Here is a 25,549-nt window from a genome sequence, read left to right as displayed (position 1 = left end):
CCATGTGTTATTTAGAAGTGTGTTTTCAAATAATTGAGAATTTTCCAGATCTCTTTCCATTGCTGATTTCTTTATTTAATTCTATTGTGGTCAGAGAATATTTTTTTAATAATTTAATTCTTTAAAAATTTATTGAGTCTTATTTTATGGTCCAGAATATGATCTGTCTTGATCATTGTTTCCTGTGTACTTAAAAAGAATCTGTATTCTGCTGCTGTTAGGTTGAGTGTCCTATCAGTATTGTTAAGTTGGTTGATTATGTTGTTCAAGTCTTTTGAATCCTTATGGATTTCCTGTCTAATTGTTATAGCAATTATTGAAAAAGGGATATTGGAATGTCTAATTATAATTGTGGATCCGTCTGTTTTTTCTTTCAGTTCCATCAGTTTTTGCTTCATGTATTTTAAAGTTTTGCTATTAGGTGAAAAAACATTTAGGATTAGTGTTCCCTTTTGATGAACTGACCACTTAATCATTTTGAAAGTAACCTTTTTATCCTTGGTAATATTCTTTGCTATGAATTTTACTTTGTTAGTTATTAATATCATTACTCCAGCTACTTTTAATTAGTGTTAGCATGATATATATTTTTCCAGTTTTTTTTGCTTTTAACCTATTTGTCTTTATATCTAAATTGTATTTTTTATAGGCAGCTAGATCTTGATTTTTTTATCTAATCTAATGGTCTCTGCCTTTTAATTGGTGTGTTTAGACTATTTATAGCTAGCGTAGTTATTTACATGGTTACGCTTAAGTCTATCATCTTGGTGTTTTTTTTTCATATTTGTCCTATATGTTCTTTGTTCCTCATTTCCTCTTCTGCCTCCTTTTGGGAAAATTGTATTTTTTTTAAATTATTCTATTTTATTTCCTTTGTTGGCTTTTTTTTTTTTTTTTTAGCTTTTATAAAGGGAGTTTATTTGGAGTAAAAGCTTACAGTTCCAGGGCCATGAAAAAGCCAAACCTAGGTACCATCAGAGATGCTTTCTCACCAAAGTGTAGCTACTGTTGTTGCTGGCATGTTGCCATGTGGTGAAGGAAAATGGCCACCAATCTCTGCAGAGGTTTCAGCCTTCCCCTCCAGAATCTACTGTCTCTTGGAGCTCAGCTTGGAGAACCAGGCATAGGGCTTGTCTCTGTCTGGACCGCCTGTATCAGTCTCAGCTCTTCCACTCTCTTCCCAATTTCAGCTGTAAGCTGTTAGACATATAGCAAGGCTGGTCTCCTCTTAAGCTGCTCCATGGGCCCAGCCTCTTGGGGGCTTTGTGCTGAAACGATCCTCTCTCTTACACAGCACAATCAAAACATGGCGACTTCCTTTTTCCTCTGTCTGTCCCTGTGAGTCCATCAACAGTTCCAAAGCAACCCCATAAAGTAATCCAATTAAAGGCCCCTCAACTGAATTTAATGTAATCAAAGGATGTCACACCTAGAGGAATAGATTCGTTTTTAAACATAATCTTTCTCTTTTGGGGATTCATAAAATAATCTCAAACTGGCACAAACACACCCCACACACAGAACTTTTCCTACTGTTAATATTTTGCCTTAGTATGATACCTTTGTTACAATTGATAAACCAATATTATAATTATACTATTAACTAAGTCCTAGTTTGCATTAGAGTTCAGTTTTTGTGTTGTACAATTCTTTGGTTTGATTTCTGGGGTCTATTTATATATATTCTCTTTTTTTTCATTTTTAAAAATTAGTTTATTGAAGTATATCACTCATACATAAACAGTAAGTGTATAATAATAGTTGTGAACTTCCAAAACAAACATGTATAACATCATACAGGACTTTCATTACTTACCCTACCACCAATAACTTGCATTGTTAAACCTTTATAACTAATGATTAAAGAATATTGTGAAAATATTACTACTAACCTAAATATTTTCCTCTAACCAACGCTATTATTATCAAAACAGTACATCTTTGGCATAGATGCAAGAATATTATGTTATTACTGCTAACCACAGTTCATAGGTCATTCCAGCTGTATTTTCCCTATGCTTCTCCACATTCCCAACACCCTGCAGGAGTGATGTACATTTGTTCTACCTCACAAAGGACAATCTTACATCTGTACCATCAACCACAATTCTCATCCACCTCTTGGTTTACTGTGCTATTCAATTCCTAGATTATTCTCTAGCATTCTGTCAATTGGCATTTACATACCTAGACTACTATTTTCAGCAACATCCTCATTTATAAACTAGCTGTTACCCACTATGTGTTACCATGTACTCTATACATTCCCACACTTTTACAATAAAGCTAATTAAAACTTCTGTAACCATTAAACATCAGTAGTCCATCTCAGTCAATGTCTTATCTCCTTTAAAAATCCACCACTTACCACCAGGTCTTGAAGATATTTTCCTACAATTTCTTCTAGAAGTTTTATGGTTCTTGCTTTTATTTTTAGGTTTTTGATCCATTTCTTTATTGGCTTTTTATCATAACTCTTATTTGTTGTTGTTTTAGTGGTTGCTTTAGGGCTTATACATTTTTAAATGCTCACAGTGCACCTTCCAACAATACTGTACTACTTCCTGTATAGTATAAGTAACTTACACTAGTATATACTACTATTTCTCCCCTCCTAGCCTTTATGCTGTTGTTGTCATACATTTTTTTTTGAGGTACTGGGGTCGGAGATTTAACCCAGAACCTTGTATGTGGGAAGCCAGCACTCAACCACTGAGCCACATCAACTTCCCTGAATTGATTTTCTCATTTGTTTGCTTGTTGCTTGTTTTTTGGTTTTTTTTAGGAGGCAGCAGGAACCATGGGACCTCCCATGTGAGAAGCAGGTGTTCAACTGCCTAAGCCCCATCCACTCCCCTTCATTTTATTTTTATGTTATTAACCCCATACTGTATTGTTATTATTTTGTTTGAATGGTCAATTACCTTTTTTTGGTTAAGATTTTTAAAAAATTTATTTCTCTCCCCACCCCCTTCCAGTTGTCTGCTCTTTGTGTCCATTTGCTGTGTGTTCTTCTGTAACCGCCTCTATCCTTATCAGCGGCACCGGGAATCTGTTTTTTTTTGTCGCATCATCTTGTGTCAGCTCTCCATGTGTGCTGTGCTATTCTTGGGCAGGCTGTACTTTCTTTTGTGCTGGGCAGCTCTCCTTATGGGGCACACTCCTTGCACGTGGGGCTCCCCTACGCAGGGGACACTCCTGCATGGCACAGCAATCCTTGTGCACATCAGCACTGCGCATGGGCCAGCTACACATGGGTCAAGGAGACCCGGGGTTTGAACCGTGGACCTCCCATGTGGTAGGCGGACACCCTATCCATTGGGCCAAGTCAGCTTTCCTGGTCAATTATCTTTTAAAGACATTTAAAGAAAGAAAAAATTTTTTACATATTTATTCATTCATTACCACTTCCAGTGCTTTTTGTTCCTTTGTGTAGAACCATATTTCCATCTGTTATCATTTTCCTTCTGCCTAAAGTACTTTCTTTAACACCTTTTGTAGCACAGATATACCAAAGATAAATTCTTTCAGCTTTTGTATATCAGAATAAGTCTTTATTTGGCTCTTGATTCTGAAATGTATTTTGACTGGGTATAGAATTCTGGATTTACAGTTTTGTGGGCTTTCTTTTCCTCAGTGTTTTAATGTTGCTCTACTGTCCTCTCAGTTGCATTGTTTCTGACAAATCTGCTATCATCTTATCTTTGTTCTTCTCTATGTAATGTGTCTGTTTTCTCAGGTTGCTTTTAAGATTTTCTTTTCATCTCTGATTTTGAGCAATTGGTTTATTGTCTTAGTCAGCCAAAGTCCTGCTGATGCAAAGTACCAGAAATCTGTTGGGTTTTATAAAGGGTATTTATTTAGGTAGAAGTTTACAGTCACCAGGCCATAAAGCATAAGTTACTTCCCTCACCAAAGTCTCTTGCCATGTGTTGGAGCAAGATGGCTGCTGGTCTCTGTGGGGGTTCAGCCTTCCTCTTCCTCCTAAGGGTCCATGGTCCCAGCTCCTTCCTTTGTCAGCTGTAGGTTATCGTAAGACTTGTCTCTCTCCCCAGGGCTCATTCCTCTCTGGACTTAGCTGTTCTGCTCGCTCACAAGGCCAGCTGTAAACTATCACATGAACACCTCGTCCTCTTCCTAGGGCCTCCGCCATGTCTAATGGAACCTTTTCTGTTTCCTCATGGATCTGCTTCTCTGTGTGTTTACTTTCCGGGGCTCCAGCATCAAAACTCCAACTCTCTCCTCTGCCCTGTTACTTTCTCTGTGAGTCCCTGCTCCTACTGACATGGCCAAATCAAAGCCCTAATCATAATTTAATCAAGTAAAAGTGAAACCTCTGAATCTAATACAGTCTGATATGCCCAGAGGAACAGACCAGTTTACAAACATAATCCAGTATTATTTTTGGAATTCATAAACAATACCAAAACTGCTATATTTATGATGAGATTGTTATAGTTTTATTTGTTTCTTCGTGTTTGGGGTTCATTGCTTGGGTTTCGGGGGTTTGTGGATTTATAGTTTTCATAAAGTTTGGAAATTTTTCAGCCATTACACTCCTTTGAATTGTCCAGTAACCCATATATTAGGCTGCACTAAAGCCTGGAAGCTCTCTTAAGGCAGCAAGCTGGGGTTGTTATAGGGCCCTTTTATTTGTTGCCCATATCTTCGGAATTACTGTCCTCTGTTGTCTGATGCCAGAGACCTGTTTCATGTATTTCCAGTGGGAGGGTAAATCCAATCTCTTATTCCATCTTGGCCAGAAGCAAATATTATTCCTGTGTGCATTTTAAACCACAGTTTGACCAGACTGACTATGTTTTTCTTGTTAAAAATAAGTTGTGTTACATGCATGCTGAGTAATGGTGTGACACTGGAATATGTGGAAGATGGTTTGAATTTAGGATTTTGCTGTGGATAATTGAGAATTGGCAGGTGACATAATCTTTGATTCTAATTGATTATGATCAGTTTAGAGCCATGGTTCTCAACCTTGGCCATATATTTGAATCACCCTGGAGATTTTGAAAACATTGCTGATTCAGCCCCACCTCAGAAATTCTAAATAATGTGGTCTGGAGTGTGGCCTGGACATGAGGGTCTTTGAAAGCCCCAGGTAATACTCATGTGCAGCAAAGGGAAAGAACCACTGGTGAGGCAGAGAGCTCTGGCTCTCCTCCAGTGTTAACAGCCATCTCTAACCCCCTCTCTTCCTCTCTCCATGTCCTCCTGTCCCCCAGCAAAGTCCAGGTTCTCTATGGGGGAACGGACCTCTTTGATTATGAGGTGCGCAGAACCTTCAACAACGACATGCTCCTGGCCTTCGTCAGCAGCAGCTGCATCGCCGCCCTGGTCTACATTCTCACCTCCTGCTCAGGTAGGGCCTCTGCGAGGCCAGGCCCCTTCTCTACTCCTGGTGCGCTCCTCTCTGACCTCAGCCTTCCTACAAGAATGCCAGAGGCCTCAGAGCTGGGTTGGGGGGATGGGTTCAGCAATCATCCTCTCAGTCCAGGCAAGCAGAAGTCCAGAGGCAGGCCAGCCACACCGCAGGGCCCCCCGGGCCCTCACACAGTTTGCCCTTTTGCTCTTTGACCATCTTTTTTCTGCTCATAACCTTATCTGGGGGGGTCTGGAGCATTGGACTTCCCTTTGCAGGTTACTCTTTAGCCTCTTTTACAATCCCAGGCCAGTTGCCCTTTTGTCTCCTATTTTACTTTTCTACCACAATTCTCCATGTACATTAGCTGCTTCTTACTGCTGTATACAGTAGGCACTCTGTATTGCCCAAGTGAATGAGAGATGGCAACACCTTCCGAGACGAAAAAGACAACAATTCATCTATTTACTGAGTGCCACCTGTGTGCCAGATGCTCTCAGGTGCCAGAGATCCAATGGGGGACATAGGAGACAGTTTTCACCTGCTGCAGAACTCTGGTCTACAGACATAAATGAGGCCTGTCATTTCGTACTAGCACTTGTGGTAAGTTCTGCAAAGATGAGGTCACCTGGGCAGCTTGGCTGGTCTGGCGGCTCAGAGATGGTCCACCTGCCACTCGGGCCACCTGCCTGGCCCCTTCTTTGAGCACAGAGAACTAAGAATGAACCCTTCACCTATGCTGGGAACACACAGGATGGCTCTGAGGGCCTCTGGGGATGGGAGGTGAAAGAGGACTGAGCTGAGTTCAGGGACCCTAAAGGGGGCTTGTACTCCCCCAGGGTCCTCCCCATTTTATCCCTTGTGCCTCTTGTCCTGCCAGTGTTCCTGTCCTTCTTTGGGATTGCCAGCATTGGCCTCAGCTGCCTGGTGGCGCTCTTCCTCTACCATGTGGTCTTTGGCATCCAGTACTTGGGCATCCTCAATGGGGTGGCAGCCTTCGTGATAGTGGGTATTGGTGAGTTGCTCCGTTGTCATGGCAGTGGGTCTCTCACTTGGGAACCCTGTCCCTTCCCCCAAAGAGGTCCTTCTCCCTGGAGGCAAAGCCTGGCTTCCATGGGGGCTCCAAAAAGCCCCTCAAAGACCTCAGAGCCTTGGAGTATGGGGTTAAAGTCTGAGTGGTACATGGATCCTTGGCATAGGGTGGGGGGACAAGAAGGAAGGCTGGGTAGGTGTAAGGAATGGTAGGGAAAATCGAGGAAAGGTGGGGCAGAGGCTGAGATTTGGAAGGAGGGGCCTAGTTTTGGGGGATGGGTCTTTCCAAACAACAAGGGAGCAGCAGGACTGTCCTGAAACCTGGCCTCCAGGGACCACTGAGGGTGGCCTCGGCCCAGGTTGGGCCTGACCTGGAGGCAGCGGCGTGATGCTGAGCCTCCGGGGACTCCCTTCTGTAGGTGTGGACGATGTCTTTGTGTTCATCAACACCTACCGCCAGGCCACCCACCTGCAAGACCCGCAGCTGCGGATGATCCACACCATCCAAACAGCTGGCAAGGCCACCTTCTTCACCTCCCTGACCACGGCTGCTGCCTACGCAGCTAACATCTTCTCCCAGGTGGGAGCCCCACTGCCCCATCCCTGCCCCGGCCTTCCCCATCCCTCCCATCCAAACCCTGGCCCCTGGTCTCTGCTCTCCCCACCTGCCCTTCTCTTTCACTTGCCATGCCCGTAAAAGTCCATCTTTGTTACTAATCATCCATTACTATAACTTAATTTTAATAATACAGTATTTACTATTAACATTCATTAAGGGTAACACAACCTCCACCTTAAAGGGCATTCATCAGCTCCAAAGTTCTTCCACATTTAATCCTGAGACCATACCTATGACAAAGGCACAATTGCCATCCCTATTTTCCTAACACAGAAACTGAAGCCCAGAGGGGTCAGTGACTTCCTTAAAGTCACACAGCTGGGAAGTGGTGAGCCTGGCTCAGAACAAGTCTCCTGACCCCTGGCCCAGAGCTCTGTCCACCCTGCTCCTTCCTGCTGCATTGTGTCTCACTCACTGTCCTCTCACTGGCCCTATCACTCCTTTGCCTCTGAACTGGCCTCAGAAGAAGGCGTGGAGTTGGGGCTGGGTCCTTGGTGCCAGCAGAACCCAGAAGGCAGTGAGTCTGCTGCGCCTTTGAGAAGGGTCATAGCCCGGGCTGCATATCCATCTAGAAATTACTAGATGTTTGGGGATCATCCGGGCCTTCCTGGAGAACCACATCCATGTAGTCCAGAAGGAGCCCAGGATTTGAGAGTAGGCAGAACTGGGTTCGGATCCTGGCTCTGCCACTTACTTGTTGTGTGACCTCAGGCAGGTTGTGTGACCTCCCAGGCCCTCATTTCCTCACGTGTAGTTTATTCAGTGGTGACCCGAGACAATGGTTGGGATATGTTTCACAAATGGCAAGGGCTGGTCTGCTTGTTGGTTACAGTTTTCTTCCCCCGGATGCATCCCTGGCAGGTCCCTGGGACACCTCTGGATGTACCCCATGGCCCCTTCCCGCTCACTAGCACATGGTCTGTCTGATGGGAAGTTGCCTCCTCTGTCCTCCGTTGTGCATGCCGGGCCAGTCACTGAGCACCTGCTGCTGGGCCCTGTCCGGGCAGTGCGCTGCCACGCAGGCCACAGCCTCCACCCTACAGGCAGAGACCCTTGCTCACTGCCCTGCCCGCACGGCACCTGCCCTGGGCTCCTGGTGCCCTCTCTGGGCCAGGGCCGGCCTTCTCGGCAGCCTGGGTATGGGCTGAGGCCCGGTGCTTTTGGATTCCGGGCCTGAGCTGTACCACTTCCCCCTTGACCTCTCGTCACCAGATCCCGGCCGTCCATGACTTTGGCCTGTTCATGTCTCTCATCGTGTCCTGCTGCTGGCTGGCCGTGCTCTTCACCATGCCTGCGGCCCTGGGCATCTGGAGCCTTTACATGGCGCCCCTGGAGAGCTCCTGCCAGACCAGGTGAGCGCGGGCAGGGCGGGGAGTGGTGCGGCCGGGTCCACCCTCACTGAGTGACCAGCCACAGCCCTTCCGGGCTGCTCAGTGCTCCACCCTCTCTTCCAAGAGCCTTTGTGATTGTCGTTGAGCCCTTCCATGCTCAGCACTGTTAGCGGACAGGGGCGAGAGAAACTAATCCTGCCTGGCAGGAGCCATCCGTGATCGCCACCGCGTGCCAGCAAGTGGGCCGAGCACCTCCTGCCAGCTCCTATTGAGCCCTCCCCTTGAGAGCCCGGGCCGGGCCTCTTCCCGTGCCCATTTTCAGATGAGGAAACCAGGGCTCAGCGGCGCTGGCAGCTTTTTCAAGGTCACCTATTGAGTAGGTCGCGGAGCTGGGGTTTACACCCAAGGACGTCTGACTCGAGCCCGTGCTCTTAGCCACCACGTCGACTGTCCTCAACGTTCTCGTCTGGGTGGGGACATGAGCTTAGATGTAGACGTCCTGTGCCAAGGTAAATAGGTCATCAGCCCAGGGCTGCTGCTGCAGTGCCCAGGGAAGGTGTGGAGGGAGAGAAGGCCTAACAGAGGGATGGTGGCCGGGCCTGGTGGCCGCTGGAAATTGAGTACTGCGGGCTGATGGGCGTGGGCAGGGCACACAGTGGCAGGAACCTCGCTAGTGTTCGAGCGGAGGGGGCAGGGCTGGGATGATGTCCACCTGACCAGGGTGAGCCATGTCCGGGCAGGAGGGAGCCAGGAGCCCAGTGAGGAGCCTAGACATGGGCCCAGGACTGACTCCACAGCTCAGGGTGGCCCTGTGGGGTGGTGGGGATTGGCCACTGCACCAGAGGGCCTGGCCAGGGCACTGCCGATGCACTGTGGACGTGCAAGTCTGTGTATTTACCAAGACGGTTTCATGACATAGGGGCAGCGTCCTGGGAAGGGGCGCCTTTCCACTTTCTACAAAGACACCAAGCCGGGATAGGGCCGTGGACTGGGTGCTCTACAGAGGCTCTCGGGCATGGGCTCCAAGCTCCGCCTCTTCGCTTAGCAGCTGTGGGACCTTGAGCAGCTTCCTCGACCTCTCTGCGTGCCAGTCTCCTTTTCTGTAAAGGGGCACAGTCACTGTGTAGGTTAGGACTCGGGCAGATGGAGTGAGATGGTCCACGTCAAGCACGTAGCGCGTGGCCTGGCATGCTGTGCCCGCCAGGTGGAGGCCGCGTGGGTTATTCTCCCAGTGTCCCTGACGAGACTCAGCCCCTCATACGCACGCCCACCGAGGCCTCGGCCACACTGACCGCACGCCCAGCCCGGGCCTGCTTCCCCTCCTGCTGGCTTCCAGAGCGCGAGGCGGTGCCCTGTGACGGCAGAGGGGGATTCCGCAGCTCTGCCGCCCCCAGGCGCAGGCCCCTGCACGTCCCTGCCCTCCTTGGGACGTGGCTGTTATCACCACTCATCTGCCCAGAGGAAGAACGGCACCCGAGGGCCCGGGCTCGGACAGTCTCAGAGCAGTCCTGGTCAGGCCACCGGGAAGCCGAGGTGAAGGCCTTGTGTGAGGCGGGGTACAGGGTCCACGGCTGGGACCTTGCCCTGCCCTCCTGGATACCTGGGACCCTCTGGCCTCACCCCTCCTCCCCTCTCCACAGCTGCCACCAGAAGTGCGGCCGCAAGAGCTCCCTGCACTTCCCTGGGGATGTGTTTGCCGCTCCGGAGAGGGCTGGGGGCAGCCCTACCCAGGGCCCCCTGCCCTACCTGGACGACGACATCCCCTTGCTGAACGTAGAGGAGGATCCAGGTGAGAGCTGGCCCAGGCCTGGCCTGCCAACCCTGCTGAGCCCCGGGGCCGCTCCTGCCCGGGGAGGTGGCTCTCACATGACGGTCTGAAGGCAGGCTGGTGCTGCGGCAGGGGGCTGGAGGAGATGGCCTGTGGGCTTCCCCAGAGAGGGCGGAGACCAGGGTGGGCTCTGCCTCGGGCCTGGGCCGGGCCTCTGATGGGCCACTGCTCTGCCCTGGCAGTGTTGCTCGAGCTGGGAGATGTGTCCCTGGTGTCTGTGCCCCCGATGGGCCTGCAGCCTGCCCCCGACAGGGGCAGCCGGGGCCAGCTCATCGCTCAGCTGCAGGAGCTGCTGCACCACTGGGTCCTGTGGTCGGCCGTCAAGAGCCGCTGGGTGATCATGGGTGAGTGCACTCTCCCTCTCCCTCCCCTTTGCCTCGGAGCTCCACCCCAGTGCCTGAGGAGTGGGGTCCGCTTCCCTCAAAGCACACGCAGGCCTGGGGGACTGCCCGCTCCTGCAGATGGGCTAGAACTCAGAGCCCTGGGGTGGAGTCTCTCCCTCTCTCTGAGCCTCGCCTTCTCCCTGTGGGAATGGAGCTGGTCCTGCAGTAGATGTTACTCATTGAGCACCTACTGTGTGCTAGTCGTGCTGGGCAGTAGCCATGGAGCAGAGTGGTTAATGCGTGGGCCCTGCCATTAGGCCAGCTGGGCAGGGTTTGCATCCCAGTTCTACCACGTACTTGGCTTTACTGATCACTCTGAGCCTCGGTTTCCTCTTCTGTAAATGGGGGTACTAATAGTACCTACATACATAATTAGGCCACTGGAAGGACTCAATGAGATCATGTATGTAAAGAATCTAGCCCAGTGCCCGGCATGCAGAAAGTGCTCAGTGAGCTGTGTCGTCACCACCCCCACCGTCATCACCTCCCTCAGGGGCTCCTGTCATGAGCCAGTGGACGCACCTGCCCTTCGCAAAGTGCTCTGAGGTGGGGCTGGTTCTTGTCCAGAGAGTTAGTTTCCAATCCAGTCCCAGAGTGACGTCACGCTGTTCCTGGAGGTTCCATCCCTAGCAAGCTCCGCCCACAGGCTGGCCCATGCCCTTGCGGCACCCTTCTTTGGTCCCTGCCCCCCACAAAGTGCACAGTTCTTTCCCAGGGCTCCCCGAGGCCCCGGCTGTGACCTTGCTGCCCTTGCAGGCCTCTTCGTCACCACTCTCGTCCTGTCCCTGGTGTTCGCCAGCCGGCTCCGCCCCGCCAGCCGCGCCCCGCTGCTCTTCCGGCCCGATACCAACATCCAGGTGCTGCTGGACCTCAAGTACAACCTGAGCGCCGAGGGCATCTCCTGCATCACCTGTTCAGGTGAGGGCTTCTGGCCAGGGTGTCCCCTGCGGTCCCCTACCCTCTTTGAAGTCCAGGCCTCCAGGACTGTTGGCCTGGGAGATGCACAGCCTGGGCTCACATTGCTGTGTGACCTCAGCAATCACTTAACCTCTGAGCTTCAGTGTTTCCACAGTTCCTTAAACAAACGCTTTCTGTGTGCTGGCTCTGGGGAGACCACAGCGGACAGGAGGGACAGGCTTCCTGAGCTTAGAAGTTCACATTCCAGTGGGAGACACTGGCTATGGTAATAATAGATCCAAGCTTTGGTGGAGGAAACACAGGGTGCCTTGGAAGCATATCACAGAAGGCTTCCTGGAAGAGGTAGCATATAAGTTGAGATTCGAAGAATGGGAAGGAGTTAGCCAGGCTGGGAGGGGAGAAAGGGAAAGAGCCAAGCAAGGGAAGCACCAGAGCTGGCAAAGCCCAGGCCTAGTTTGAGGGGACAGTGGCAGGAGGCGAGGCTGGCCAGGTGGCTGGGCCAGGGCCTGCTGGTCTAAGGTCACTGGCAGCCAGAGAAGGGCTGTGGTCGGGTTGTCTGGCTGCTAGTTGGAGGGGGATTGAGGACCAGGGTGGAGGCTACCTGGGGAGCAGGTAGAGGCTGGTGCAGTTGTCTAGGTGGGGGCTGGTAGGGACTGGGGTCAGGGTCCGGGTGTTGGCCGTGGGGTCGAGAGGACTCAGTGTCGGGGTGGCTGTCAGGGATGAGCAGGGGGCGAATTAAAGGTGTATCCTTGCCTAGAGCAGGGGTTCTTGACTTTTTTGTTCCACAGACCCCTTTGCCATTCAGGTGAAAATCATAGACTCCTTACTAATTTCACACTATACTGTATATTATTTAATAAATATATCACACCTGTACTAACACATCCCCACAAGAATAATGTGTTGTTTTTTTTTTTAAATTTTTAATTCAAGTCACGGACCCCTTGTTAAAAACCCCTGCCTTAGAGACAGTTTGCTCTAGGCCCTGGTTTTGCAGAGGGGGGAGCCTGAGGTCAGGGCAGGGGCCTGGAAGGTTGACCCAAGGGCACACAGCTTGCTGGGCATTTAGGAACCAAAAGAAGATGCTTGGGTGAGTGCCTCCAGCTCTTGGGAGATCTGCCGAGTGCTCTAATTGCCTGCACTTAATTAGGGTGGTGTTCGGATGAACCTGGCCTTCCCCTTTTAATGGCATTAGTCAAGTGCATGATAATCGACTGCAGCTCAGAGAGATGCCCCCAGAGGCTCTGCTAAATTGGGGCTGGCCCCGGCCAATCCCAAACTCCTCTCCCTGCCTGTCTGGGCACACGGATTACACCTAGGTATCCCTATTGCTACCACGCCTCCCGCCATCCCTCAGGGCCTGGAGGCAGGCAGCCGCAAACGCTCCCATCTCCTAGGTGGACACACCCTGGGATGGTCCTGGAGCACCTGGGTGGTGTCTGGGGAAGTCAGGACCCCAGCTGGAGTCCAGTTCCCAGACCCTCGTACCTCTTATCTCTCCAAAGTGCCTCTTAACGGGTCTTGTCTCTCCAAAGTACCTCTTAACGGGACCCCTTGAGGTTGTAGCAGAACGCTTCAGCTGTAAGGGCAGGCAAGACCAGATCCTGGGGATCATTCTGCCTCTCACTTCCAAGCCATGTGACCTTGTGCTAGTCACTTCACCTCCCTGAACCTGTTTCCTCTTCTGTCAAATGGAGTTATTAATAATAACAACCTCCTAGGACTGTGGTGAGAATTAAATTTTTGAAGGTGTAAAGTTTTCCTCATTAAAAACAAAACCAAGCCCCTGGTCCACAATGCTTAGAGCAAAACAGGAGTGCCTTCATCTCTGCTGGCGATGACACTCCCTTTCTAATTGCTCCTGCTTGTTCTGTTTGTTGAGCATTCATCCCGGGCCAGGCCCCTTGCTCAGTGCCCGAGTTGTCACATCTCATTATCCCTTCACCCACCCTGTGGGGGAGGTCTGGCTCGATCCCCAACTGGCAGAAGAGAGGGCTGGGGAGGACGAGCAGGCAGGCTTTAGGGCACCTTTCTCTGGGTAGGGGTAAAGGGGCCTTTCTTTCGGCTCAGGATTCCTGTACGTTCAGGAGTTGATTTTTCTTCACTTCTGTCCAGTTTCTGTCGGACCCCAGGCCCTGACAGTGCCCTTGGTGCCAGGCTCTCACAGCGCCCAGCCTCTGCCCATCCCCCTCCCCGCGCCCCCGCCCTCAGGACGCCCTCCGTGATGCTCGCGGGGGGTAGGTCTGTTCCAGGAGAAGCCCCACAGCCTGCAGAGCAACATCCGGACCTCCCTGGAGAAGAAGCAGCGAGGTTCGGGGGTAACCTGGGCCAGCCGGCCCGAGGCCACGCAGCAGGGTCAGTGGGGAGCGAGGCCTGGCAGGGGCTGGGGCTGGTGGGGAAATCCCCCTTGGTGCTAGGGTGTGGGGCTACGTAGGGGGAGCAGATTAAATTCATCCTCACAGAGGACGAGCCTTTGTTTGGGTGAGCGGGTGGGAGATGGGGGCGTGAGCTCAGAGTGAACACAGGGTCTCAGCCTGCCGTCCCACTGGCTCTGCTGGGCCAGACGATGGGATCCCCTCCTTGCACCCCCCAGCCTCATCTCCAGCGTTCCATGAACCCGTCCTGCATGCCCGGTCCATTCCAAGCATCCTGGGGAGGGGGCATATCCCTGCCAGGGTCTTCCGCAAGGAAATGCAGGGGCAGCAGTTCTCTATGTCCTCATCACCCCGTGGCCATTGTCACCACCTCTGTCCCACCATTGTCATTACCAGCCCCAGCCCCACCCTGCACACCATTGACCCCATCGCCACTGGCATTTCTGCCACCACCCTTGTCCATCACACTGTGTCTTTACCATGACTTCCGTCACTCCCTCCCTCCATCCTCACCACCACCCCGTCCTGGCGACCGCCACCAGCTCCCCCACTGTCATCGCCATGTGCCTGATCTGGTAGAGAGCGTCAATTCCAGCATTCCGAGATGAGCCTCGGCCAGGGCTTAGCTCCTCAGACAGCAGACCTGAGGCCATGCCACTGCAGCCCCTCATCCTTCCCTCGTTTGTCCTCTAGACTCCCTGGGCACTGTGTACGTCTCCAAGGCGAAGAGTAAGGGCCACCCAGCTGTCTACAGGTTCTCCCTCAACGCCAGCCTGCCTGCCCCTTGGCAGACCGTGTACCCCGGGGACGGGGAGGTGCCCTCCTTCCAGGTGAGCTGGACTGTTGTGAAGCAGGCCCCACTACGAGGGTGCTCTGTGCCACGGGGGTGGGTCCTGGGCCATGCTGGGCAGGGGAGGCAGGGTGTGTGAGGACAGAGCTGCTGCAGGCAGGTGAGACCCCAGCCCACCCCATCAGCCAGACCCATCCCAGGGCCCTGCCGCACAGCGGTGAGGACTGGGCTCCAGTCCCGGGTTGGCCATTTCTACGCTGTGTATCTTTGGGCAGATGACTTCATCTCTCTGAGCCTCGGCTTTCTCAGCTGTAAAGTGGGGCTGTGAGAAGCACCAGCCAGGGTTGTTGGGAGGCAGGTGTGGTCAGGTCTGCTCTGTGGGTGACATCCAGGACCTTGGAAGTTCTTAGTGAATGGTAGCGATTGACAGCTGCTCCTGCCCCAGAAAAGGGTCTCTGAGAGCCATCCCAGGCTTCCAGCTTTTCCCTCACAGGGATCATTTGCATTTTTTAACCAAGAACCCCCCCCCACAAGACAGTTGCATAGGTCAACTCATGTTATTTGTGTGACACTTCTATTTCCATCTGAAAGGCTCTCTCAGTGGCCTTTCTTGACGCAGAGCTTTGCATTTGCTGTTCCACCACCTGGAAAGCTCTCCTCCCAGCTCAGGGCGTGGCTGACCCCCTCGTCCTCATTCAGAGCTCGGCAGAGAGCCCTGTCCTGCCGCCTTGCTCAGTTTGACCCGTCCCCCCAGCCATTTATCTGTCTCATCATCCTAGTTAAGTAATCCAAGCCCTTAGCAGAATGTGAAGCGCCCTAACTGCCAGCTCCATGAGGGCAGGACTTACACTTGTCAGCTTTTCACTGCTGGGCCCTCAGAGCCTGGCCCCAAGCCTGCTGCAGGAGAGACGCGCAAGGAACGTTTACTAAGGAAGGAATGAGGCTCAGAAAGAGGGAAGATTTGCCCACTCTTTAAGCTTGCACCCAGGCCTTCTAGGGCTGGGACAGGGTGGGGACTCAGAGAGGGCGGGGATGGAGCCTGAGACGGCCCGGCCGAGGCAGCCTCTCCGAGTCACATGTCTTGTCTCTGTCAATCCACTGCTTAGGTGTATAGAGCGCCTTTCGGTAACTTCACCAGGAAGCTGACCGCTTGTATGTCTACAGTAGGGCTGCTCCAGGCGGCGAGCCCCGCCCGCAAGTGGATGGTGACGACCTTGGGCTGCGACGCCAAGCGGGGCTGGAGGTTCGACTTCAGCTTCTTCGTGGCTGCCAAGGAGCAGCAGCACACCCGGTAACGGAGCCTTGCAGATAAGCCGGTTTCCACCAGCCGGCCCACTCGTTGGCCCTCTCCTCTTTCTCGTGAGAGGGGCCTGCAGACACCTTGAAGAAGCCCCTTCCCACTTCCACACGCCCGTTCTGATAGTTCTCAGCCGAGGGCTGGAGAGCGGGGGACATTGGCAAAGATGACAGGCCCGTGATCTGCCCCCCACCCACCACCTGCCTCTCCCTCTTGATGGCTCCGCCACAGTCATGGTGGCCGTCTTGCTCTCCTCAAGCACACTTCCATCTCAGATCTTGGCCTTTGCCCTTCTCTTTGCCACTCATGTGGCTGGCTTCTTCTCAGGCTTCAGGTCTCAGCTCACAGTCACCTCCTTGGAGAGGCTGTCCCTGGCCAGAACGCCCTCTCCAGTCTAGAATAACAACGCCCAGTCTCTGCAAGTACCTCACCCCATTGCTTCTGAAATCACATCCATCTTCTCCCAGGAGCACAGTCGCCTCCTGCAGTGGGGACCTTGGCAGTTTTGGGTGACACCGTGTCCCCAGCACCTAGCACAGTGCCTGGCATGTTGCAGTTGCTCAGTAAACTGCTGAGAATGAATGAGCACACATGGCACTTCCCGTCCAAGGCACTTAGCTACACTTGAATTTATCATCGATCCTAAAATATTTATTTAATCCCGTCTCCTTTAGTCTGTAAGGGTGACGAGGCAAGGGGCTGCGTCTGTTGTTTTTACGCACTAGACCCTGTCTAATGCCTGGCGTGAAGTAAGGGCACCCAAAGTATTTTTTGAATGAGGGGCTGCCTTGGTGGGTGTCCAAGCCAGCCGGGGGCATCTTTCTTCAGATTTCATTCCCCACATTCCAAATGCGGCTCTCCATTCATTTATCTTGGAGGCTGTGTATACTCTTCCATCCGTTCATTCTTTTAACAAACATTGAGTGCCGACTGTTTCCCTGGCACTAGGCTAGTGCTGGGGATAGAGCAGTGAACAAAGCAGACGGGGTTCCCGCCCTCGGGCTGCCTAGCAGGAGACAGCGCCCCAGTAAACAGCAATGGCATGACAGAGTGATGAGCTCTCCGAGGGAAACGGTCCAGGGGTCAGAGTGGTGGGGAAGAGGGGAGCAGCAGGCTGGGCCCTGCACTGATGCCGTGGTCGGGCGCAGGGGTATCGTCTCTGACAGAAACTGGCCTCAGGGTCTCGAAGCACCCACATGAAGCTGAACTCAGCTTGGGGTGGAGGAGTGCAACATGGCCAAGACTGTGCTCTCTGGGCCCTTTGTAGCCTGGGCACCTTGATTTAGGAGCTGGGGGTGGGCGCTTCTACTTGCCCTTTCCTGAGCCGACAGCTGGGCTCCCTCTGTGCACATGGAGGGACCAGGGTCACAGTGCCTGGATGAGTTTAGAACATTCTAGAAAGAACCTTGAGCTCCATCAGGTCCAGTGGTTAGCAAGGTATTGGCCCTAGAACCCTGGCTTCATACAGAATCTTGAGGCTCCACCACTCTTCAGTTTGAGATGGGACTGGGACTTCCTGAGCAGGGACCCCCCAAGCCTGGCCTGGGGCCGCTCCCTGAACTCTTACACCCTTTGGAAGACAGTGAAGTCTGCTGGCTCCCTCAGGCCCCATGCCACAGACAGGAAGTCGAGACCCTGAAAGGGGAATGCCTTGCCAGGGCCAAGCTCCAGGCACCAGCCCTGGGCACTTCACACAGCCCCAGCCGGAGCCGGAATCCCCCAGGGGCCCGGAGACCACATCCACCCCCTGCCCACTCCCAGCTCCCTGGGGGTGGCCAGGGTTGCCTCGCCTGCGCTGCCGCCGCCCAGCCCACCCACTTCAGCGCCCGCCTCCCTTCCCTCCACAGGAAGCTGTACTTTGCCCAGTCCCACAAGCCCCCCTTCCACGGGCGCATGTGTGTGGCACCTCCGGGCTGCCTGCTCAGCTCCTACCCCGACGGGCCCACCAAAGGCTTCTTCTATGTGCCCAGTGAGAAAGGTACCCGTGGGGAGCACGGCCGCGGGGCTCGGGGAGCCGGGGCCCCCCGTCTCCCCTGACAGCCGTTGGCTCCTCTCTGCAGCGCCCAAGGCTCGCCTCTCGGCCACCTTCGGCTTCAACCCCTGCGTGAACACGGGCTGCGGGAAGCCAGCCGTGCGGCCGCTCGTGGACACGGGAGCCATGGTCTTTGTGGTCTTCGGCATCGCGGGCCTCAACCGCACCCGCCAGGCCGACAACCACGTCCTCGGGGACCCGGTACGGAGGCCTGCCGCGGGCACGACGTGGAGCCAGCGCCAGCCCCGGCGCCCCTCCGCCCCTCCTGGCCCCTTGAGTGACGCCCCCAGCCCGGGCCCCGGGGCTCTTGAGCAGGGTTGACCTCTGAGAACCGCCCAGGCATCCGGGTGCGTTTGTGGGCCCGGCCTGGCTGCCCCTCACTAGGGGCTGGAGCAGAGATGCGGGAACCACGGCTGTGTGGCCCCTGCCTCCCCCTCCCGTCTGCCCTGGTATGTGCCCACAGCTCTGCTCCCGGCCTTGGTTCCATTCCAGTGCTTTCCACTCTGGCCTCCCGCCCTGTTCCGCATGCGTGGGTCCCGCGCTGGACTTGGGGTTTTAGAAGGGAGGGAGGACTTGGGGGTTTAGAAGGGAGCTTGTCCTCAGTGCCCAGGATTTGGTAGGAAGGCCTGGTGGGCACACGGACAGGCAAGCCATTCCTGCCCTAGCCGGGTGTAGAGGAATTGCCCATGGGGCTCTGTGGGTCGATCAAGATGGCAGGAGCCTGAGGCTTTCAGGGTGGGGCAGACCCTAGGGGAGAGGTAGGATTTGGCTGATGGGAAGGGGACGAGCTGACAGTCCAGGCAACAGGAGGTGGGAAGCACGTGGGAGAGACTGAGCAGCTCAGAGCAGGGGTGGGCAGTGATGGGAGCAGAAGGTACCAGTGGGGGCAGGGCGGGGAGCGTGGGTGGCCCCTGCAGGGGGGCCCGGGCTGGTGGCGGCATTGGTAGCAGGGAGCCACCGCAGGCTCTTCACCAGTGAGGCAGGGCCCAAAGTTGAGTCCCCATCTCACTGAGCGGCCCGGGCCGGCTTGTGTCTCCCTTGGGAAAGGGCAGCGTCATCTACGACAGCAGCTTTGACCTCTTCAAAGAGATTGGGCACCTGTGTCGCCTCTGCAAAGCCATCGCAGGGAACACGGACCTGGTGAAGCCAGGTGGGGCCCAGTGCCTGCCCTCAGGTGAGTTGGCCTGGGTGGTGCTCCCCTGGAGGGGAGGGGTAGCCTGTTCCTCAGGCAGGGAGGGCAGTCGGGGAGGCCGCGGCCCAGTGTGCACAGCCCTGCAGACCCGTGTCTTTGCTTGGCTGTCCACACAGGCGCGGGGCGGGGGCAGGTGTGGGTACGAATATCCCCCATGAGAGTGGGCTGTGCGTGAACGGGGATTGGCGTGGGGCCACCTGGGCACCTGCTTGTCATGCCTGCAGCAGTAGCTGTTCCAGAATCGGGGCCAGGCCTGTCCTGGCCCCCAGCTAACCTGGGTGGGGCCCCACCAGGGCTTCCTGAGGGCACAGAATGTCATTTTTGACCCTGAGGACAAATGGGAGCCGTAGGTCTTCCACAGTGACGTCGGTAGTGGCCGCCGACACTTTAAATCTGGGAGGTGGGGGGGAAGGGCGTGTGCCCCTCACTCACTCATGAAGAGTGAGCACACGTGTGGAGGGTGAGTGGTGGGAACCGTGCCGGGAGCCGCCCCCCTGCCCCTGGCCCCACCCGCACCTCCTCCTCCCTGCAGGCTACAGCATCTCCGCCTTCCTGCAGATGTTGCACCCTGAGTGCAAGGCGCTGCCGGAGCCCAACCTGCTCCCGGGGCAGCTGTCCCACGGCGCCGTGGGCGTCCAGGAGGGCCGCGTGCACTGGGTGTCCATGGCCTTCGAGTCGGTGAGCCCCGGTGGCCTGGGCGGGGGCCGTGCACAGTGCAGCCTCACTCCTGTCCCCTCGGACCCCCACCCTAGCCACAGATCAAAGGCCTGCTTTTCAGAGGGGCACCGAGGCCGGAAGGGGTGAAGCGACTCACACAAGGTTACAGTGAGAGCATGTCGGCATCCAGGGCTAAGCCAGAGTGACCTGGCGGCAGAGCAGGGCTCTCCTGGCCTCGCGGGCTGCCTGCTGTACTCCGGCCCTCCCCACCAGTGGCCCCCCACCGGCCCTCACCATTCCTCCCCTGCTGCCCCCCCACCATCCCACCAGGCAGGTCCCCCACCTCCCTCCCTGCAGGCCCCCCACTGGCCCTCCCTGCCAGTCCCCCCCACCATCCCTCCCCCACCGGCCCCAGGCTCCATGTTGTTTTGTGGCCTCCGGACTCTAGGGGCAGCTGAAAGCCGAGGACGCTGTCGTTGGCCCTGACCTCCTGGGTTCTCATCCATGGACCCCAATGTCAGGCTTTCCCCAGGGTGGTGGGGGCGGGGAGGGGAGCTCCACACACCACACGATGCCCCTGTCACCTCCTGACACTCCCCGGGTTCTGCCAAAGGAAGCTGCATGGCCTGGCCCCGAGAGCCTTGGCAGGTGGACCCCTGCTGCCTCCAGGCGGACCCCCTAGTCGTGGCTCTGCGCCTCTGTGCTGTTTGAGCAAAAGGGCATCCGTCTGGCCTCAAGTTCCGCATCTATAAGTGAGGGTTAAAGATCCCTGCCTTCCCTCTAGCAGTTATTGAGAAGAAACAATGCGCCAGCACACGACAGCACTTGAGAATGAGAATAATGAGAAGGTTCCTAGTGAGAGGTGATTCCTGGCTGACCCCGGCACTGCCTTCCTTCCCGCCACCTGTGGCACTTCGTGCACAGGCAACCAGACCACTGGCCATCAAGTAGGAGGGTCCCAGAGACCCCCAAACCCTCAGCGAGCCCCTTCCAAGATGACTCCCCCTCCACACACTCAGACATACACAGACAGGGCAGAACTGGGTAGTGAGATACGAACTATAAAAGTTCCAGGGTGTGTGAATGCCACTTTCACCACCGTCCCTGGTCACCCCCCTAGCAGGTATTGAGACAGGCCACCCTCTGCACTCTGGGCTCGCAGTCCAGCCAGGAGTCGGGCAGGCAGCCAGGCAGTTAACACCCAGCATGACAAGAGCTATTATATGGGAGCACTCGGCTTAGAGAGCCCAGGGAGGCCCAGCCTGGAGGTGTCAAGGAAGGGTTCCTGGAGGAGGCCACACCCTGGCAAGCCTTGAAGGACGTGTAGGAGTCGGCTGTGCAGGGAGAGCATGCAGCCCGTGCAGAGGAGGGGGTGGGGGAGCGTGGGCGTTCGGGAACTAGGGCAGGGTTCCGTGGGCTGGGGACAGGGACGTTGGCTGCACGTATATCAGCTGCTGCTGTAGGTGTCACGTGACGCGCCCAGAGGCTGGTGGGAGGTGGTGGGAGATGGGGTCATCCATCACACCCACTCACTGTCACGCCTCTGTTTGTGGGTGGCTGGGGGTTGGCTGGACTTGCTGCAGAGCAGACCGGCCCCGCCCTGCCTGCCTCACTGGCTCCTGTCCCCCACAGACCACGTACAAGGGCAAGTCCTCGTTCCAGACCTACTCGGACTACCTGCGCTGGGAGAGCTTCCTGCAGCAGGAGCTGCAGACAGTGCCCGAGGGCTCGGCCCTGCGCCATGGCTTCCAGACCTGCGAGCACTGGAAGCAGATCTTCATGGAGATCATAGGCCAGTGAGCCCCCAGCCCTTACTCTGGGGTCCCAGGGTCCTGGGGGGCGGGGCAGGCAGGCAGTGCAGGGAGACAGAACCAGGGGCAGAAGGCAGGGCCAGCAGGCAGGACCTGTCCCAGCCATATGCTGGTTGCCTCCTTGGCCTTGGCCAAGGGCCCCAGAGAAACCAGGACGACCCAGGGGCATCTGGCTGCATTCTCCGATCTTGAATTTGGCCACCCGAACGGTTCTAATAAAGGGCCTTAGAGCAGCTTTTGTCTCTTGAGTGCCTCTAGGTGGCCAGCCCTGTGCCCGGGATTTGACTTGCATTCTCGTCTGAACTCCAGGCAAGGCCTAGTGGGGACAGGTATTAGCCCCCTGCACAGAGCGGTCAGGGGGCTTACCCAGAGGGCCACAGACTGTGGGCCCAGGGAGGAGCAGCAGCGCACCCCGCAGCTCTGCTGAGGACCCCTCTTCTCTCACCTTCCAGGGGTGCAGAGCGCCCTCTACGGGCTGGTCCTCTCCCTGCTCATCTGCGTGGCTGCGGTAGCCGTGTTCACCACCCACATCCTGCTCCTGCTCCCTGTGCTCCTGAGCATCTTGGGTAGGTGGCAGGAGGGCACATCAGGCCGGCGGGGACAGGAACAGGCTGCTTTCTCTGCTTCCCTGACTGCCACGCCTCACCCAGGCAAAAAGGCCTCTGCTCAGGACTGCTCTTGGCTTCTCCACAAGTCTGTGCACCCGAGGGAAGCCAGCTGGGAGGAAGCTCCCAGTTTGCAGGGTTGCTGCCCCCTTCTCTGCCCCAGGGCTCCCCTCCGCAGTCCTGGCCCTCAGTCCCTTCTGTCACCGGAGGTGGGGCTCCTGACTTCCCCTGGGGCCCTCTGAACTTAACCCAGCCCCAGGAGGTGACTGCACCCCGCTTCTGCCTCCTGCCACCCTGCAGGCATCGTGTGCCTCGTGGTGACCATCATGTACTGGAGCGGCTGGGAGATGGGCGCCGTGGAAGCCATCTCCCTGTCCATCCTCGTCGGCTCCTCCGTGGACTACTGTGTCCACCTGGTCGAAGGCTACCTGCTGGCCGGAGAGAACCTGCCCCCCCACCAGGCCGAGGTGAGCTCCCTGCCTGCCTGTTCCCCCCAGTCCTCGGTGCAGGTGGGACCCCCAAGGACAGCTGGACTCCCCACACCAGGCCCCAGCCAGGACATGGACTTGGAGTCGCTGTTCCGCAGGGCTAGTTTCCAAGCCCCTAAGGGACCCCAATTTTAAGGCCAACTCGGCCACAGAACATGGGGGGCCTTGGATGCCACCCCTGCCCGGCCTCAGTCCCTCCAAGTGAGCCATGAAGGAGCTGGACCCAGCAGCACCCAGGGGCCCTCCCTGCTTCCCTTCCCCCGAGTCTGTGTCTCATTCTCCAGCCCGGGGACCAGGGTGGGCCGTTCACGTCAGAACTCCGAGGACACACTCAAATACTCAGTGCCTAAACCAGCCCCGGGTCTGGAAAAGACTTTCTCCCGAAGTTTGGAGTTGTATTGCTAGGAAAACATGTGTAAAATTTAAATGAGTTACACATTCAACTGCTTTTGGCTAAAAGAACAAAGTCAGTTCAAACGGGGCTCCCTGTTACAAGGACCTGCTATGTAAGTCACCATCGTCGCCTCGGCCTTTAAGTAGCTCTGACTGCACCACGCGTCCTTGTACGGGAGCCAGGTCCTCTTCCCAGCAGCCCTGGGCGGGCGATGCTGTCACGGGCCCAGCTCGCCCGTTCATGGGGGAGGAGCTGGAGGCCCCCCGGGCAGGGCTGGCCTCGGGAGGGGCTGTGTTCAGGGCGGGAAGCGGGGTCCTGCTGGCGTGTCAGGCGCCGGGGCCCCCAGCTGGCGCTCTCACCCCCACCCCCAGGACCACCATTCGCAGCGCCAGTGGCGGACGCTGGAGGCCGTGCGGCACGTGGGCGTGGCCATCGTCTCCAGTGCCCTCACCACCGTCATTGCCACTGTGCCCCTCTTCTTCTGCATCATCGCCCCGTTTGCCAAATTCGGCAAGATCGTCGCCCTGAACACGGGCGTCTCCATCCTGTACACGCTGACGGTCAGCACCGCCCTGCTCGGCATCATGGCCCCCAGCGCCTTCACCCGGACCCGGACTTCCTTCCTCAAGGCCCTGGGCGCCGTGCTCCTGGCGGTGGCCCTGGGGCTGGCCGCCTGCCTCCTGCTCCTCCGGAGCGGCTACAAGATCCCCCTGCCCACCGGCACCTCCCTATAGCCCCGGCAACTGGTCCAGCCCTGGCGACTGACCCCGCACCTTTGGTCCAGCTGGTGGGATGAGGAGCTCGGTCCCCAGCCCCGGAGGCCTGCACTGCTCGGCGAGGTCTGTGCCCGGCCTGGGCCGGGAGACGCCCCGCAGCCCGCCGTGGGAGCTGATGTCCCTTCCCCGTGAAGCCAGGCCTGGGGCGGATGCCAGCTGCCAGGCTGCAGCATTCACAGAAGAGGCCAGCTGTCTCCCACCCTGTCACCACAGAGCCAGGGGGACTTGGCACACTGCCTCAGTGTTCACAGCAGCCTTCTGGTGTGGGTGTTACAGGGGTCCCACTCTACAGACGGGGAAACTGAGGCACCAGGAGGCAACGATGTGACCTAGAGCTGGGCTGATGGCCGAGCCAGGGCTTCTGGGTCCAAGCCCTCGAGCTCCCCAGGGACTTTGCAGGAAGAGCACAGTGGGTTCAGGACAGGGGCCCCCAGCCCTTGCCCCCCCAACCCCATCCTTCCCTTCAGCTTTATGGCGGCCAGCGCTGGGTGGTCCTGTTGCCCTCCCGGTCCCTTCAGAACTGGCCAGGGAGGACAGAGGGACCCGGCTTGGGGTCTGCATGTCCTGCCCCTGGCCCCAGCCACAAGGGCTCTTCGAAGACCCTCCTCAAAGATCTGAGCCCCCATTGCCCCCACCCAGCTCTGGAGGTGGTTTTGGGGTGCTGGGACGCCTTTGCGGGGGAGGAGCTGGTTGTGCCTGCTGCCTGCTCACGGCAGATGCTCCTTCAAAGTGATGTGGAACTGCAGCCGCCGCCATTAACACAAGCATTGGAAGCACCGCTGGCTCTGTCGTGTCCTTAAAATCGAAACAACCAAGTGTTGGCATGCTGCGTGGCCAGAACCTGGCACAAAGCATGGAGCGGGGCCTAGAAAGAGGTGGCAGGGTGGGAGGTGCCTGACCCTCCTGGGAACAAGGTCGTGGGGGGCTCTGTGGACCCTGTGTGAGGTCAGGGCCCCCTCCAGGGCAGCACTGCAGGGGCAGGGCTCCACAGACGCTCCTTAAGGGGCTCCCCTGCCCCACGGCTGGGACACCCTTAGCACTTCCTGTGTGCCTGGCCTTGTGCCAGCCACTGACTTTTTCTTTGGGAGCAGACCTGGCCCCCTGGGCTTTACTGAGCTGGACACAGGCTGAGCTGGGGCCATGGCAGGCCCAAAAGCTGGGAAGAAGTCAAGGAGGTCTCCTGCCTGGTCACCTGTGAGTGGTGCCACTGTTTCCCTGCCTCCTTTGCCCACCTGGCATGGAGTAGGTGCTCAGGAAGCACCTGTCAAGGGAGTGTCAGACCTCGGGACACTAGCTATGGAGAAGACAGACTTCAACCCAGCAATTAGTGGTAGCAGGTGGCAGGTAGCGCTTCCTGTGCCAGCCAGATGTTCTTTGCAGAGTCCACTGCCTTTCAGCTCATTTCTTTTTTAAGGAGGTACTAGGGAATGAGCCTGGGACCTATGGGATGCAGACGCTCAAACCACTGAGCTACACCCGCTCCCCTCATTTCTTAAGGAATAGGTTGTCCATCCCTGTTTTGGATGTCGTGGGAAAACTGAGGCTCAGAGAAATTAGGCGACTGGCCCAGGCCGCAGCTGGTAATCAGGGGCGTCCAGGCTTTCAACCCAGCCAGCTTCCACCATCACGGTGCACAGCCACTAG

General features: G+C 55.9%; 1 protein-coding gene across 2 annotated transcripts in view; it reads left to right on the top strand.

Annotated features, from left to right (window-relative positions):
• DISP3 (dispatched RND transporter family member 3) overlaps positions 1-24,681 on the top strand; it is a 49,242-nt gene extending 24,561 nt beyond the window's left edge. Inside the window, exons 4-21 of one of the 2 annotated variants that reach the window (XM_058304417.2) lie at positions 5,241-5,377; positions 6,258-6,392; positions 6,829-6,989; positions 8,241-8,380; positions 10,000-10,148; positions 10,370-10,531; positions 11,327-11,488; positions 13,730-13,843; positions 14,557-14,693; positions 15,760-15,944; positions 17,798-17,928; positions 18,011-18,183; positions 19,030-19,156; positions 19,707-19,852; positions 21,464-21,623; positions 22,095-22,208; positions 22,548-22,714; positions 23,501-24,681. In XM_058304417.2, the coding sequence (XP_058160400.1) occupies positions 5,241-5,377; positions 6,258-6,392; positions 6,829-6,989; positions 8,241-8,380; positions 10,000-10,148; positions 10,370-10,531; positions 11,327-11,488; positions 13,730-13,843; positions 14,557-14,693; positions 15,760-15,944; positions 17,798-17,928; positions 18,011-18,183; positions 19,030-19,156; positions 19,707-19,852; positions 21,464-21,623; positions 22,095-22,208; positions 22,548-22,714; positions 23,501-23,863 (2,863 nt within the window). In that variant the 3' untranslated portion in view covers positions 23,864-24,681. Of the gene's footprint in view, positions 1-5,240; positions 5,378-6,257; positions 6,393-6,828; positions 6,990-8,240; positions 8,381-9,999; positions 10,149-10,369; positions 10,532-11,326; positions 11,489-13,729; positions 13,844-14,556; positions 14,694-15,759; positions 15,945-17,797; positions 17,929-18,010; positions 18,184-19,029; positions 19,157-19,706; positions 19,853-21,463; positions 21,628-22,094; positions 22,209-22,547; positions 22,715-23,500 lie in introns of both variants that reach the window. The other variant, XM_058304416.1, reaches the window with a different exon arrangement.
• The last annotated feature ends 868 nt before the right edge of the window (positions 24,682-25,549 follow it).

The sequence above is a fragment of the Dasypus novemcinctus genome, chromosome 9 (genome assembly GCF_030445035.2).
Source record: "Dasypus novemcinctus isolate mDasNov1 chromosome 9, mDasNov1.1.hap2, whole genome shotgun sequence".
Classification (NCBI taxonomy): domain Eukaryota; kingdom Metazoa; phylum Chordata; class Mammalia; order Cingulata; family Dasypodidae; genus Dasypus; species Dasypus novemcinctus.
This window is presented reverse-complemented; position numbering and strand designations above follow the sequence as displayed.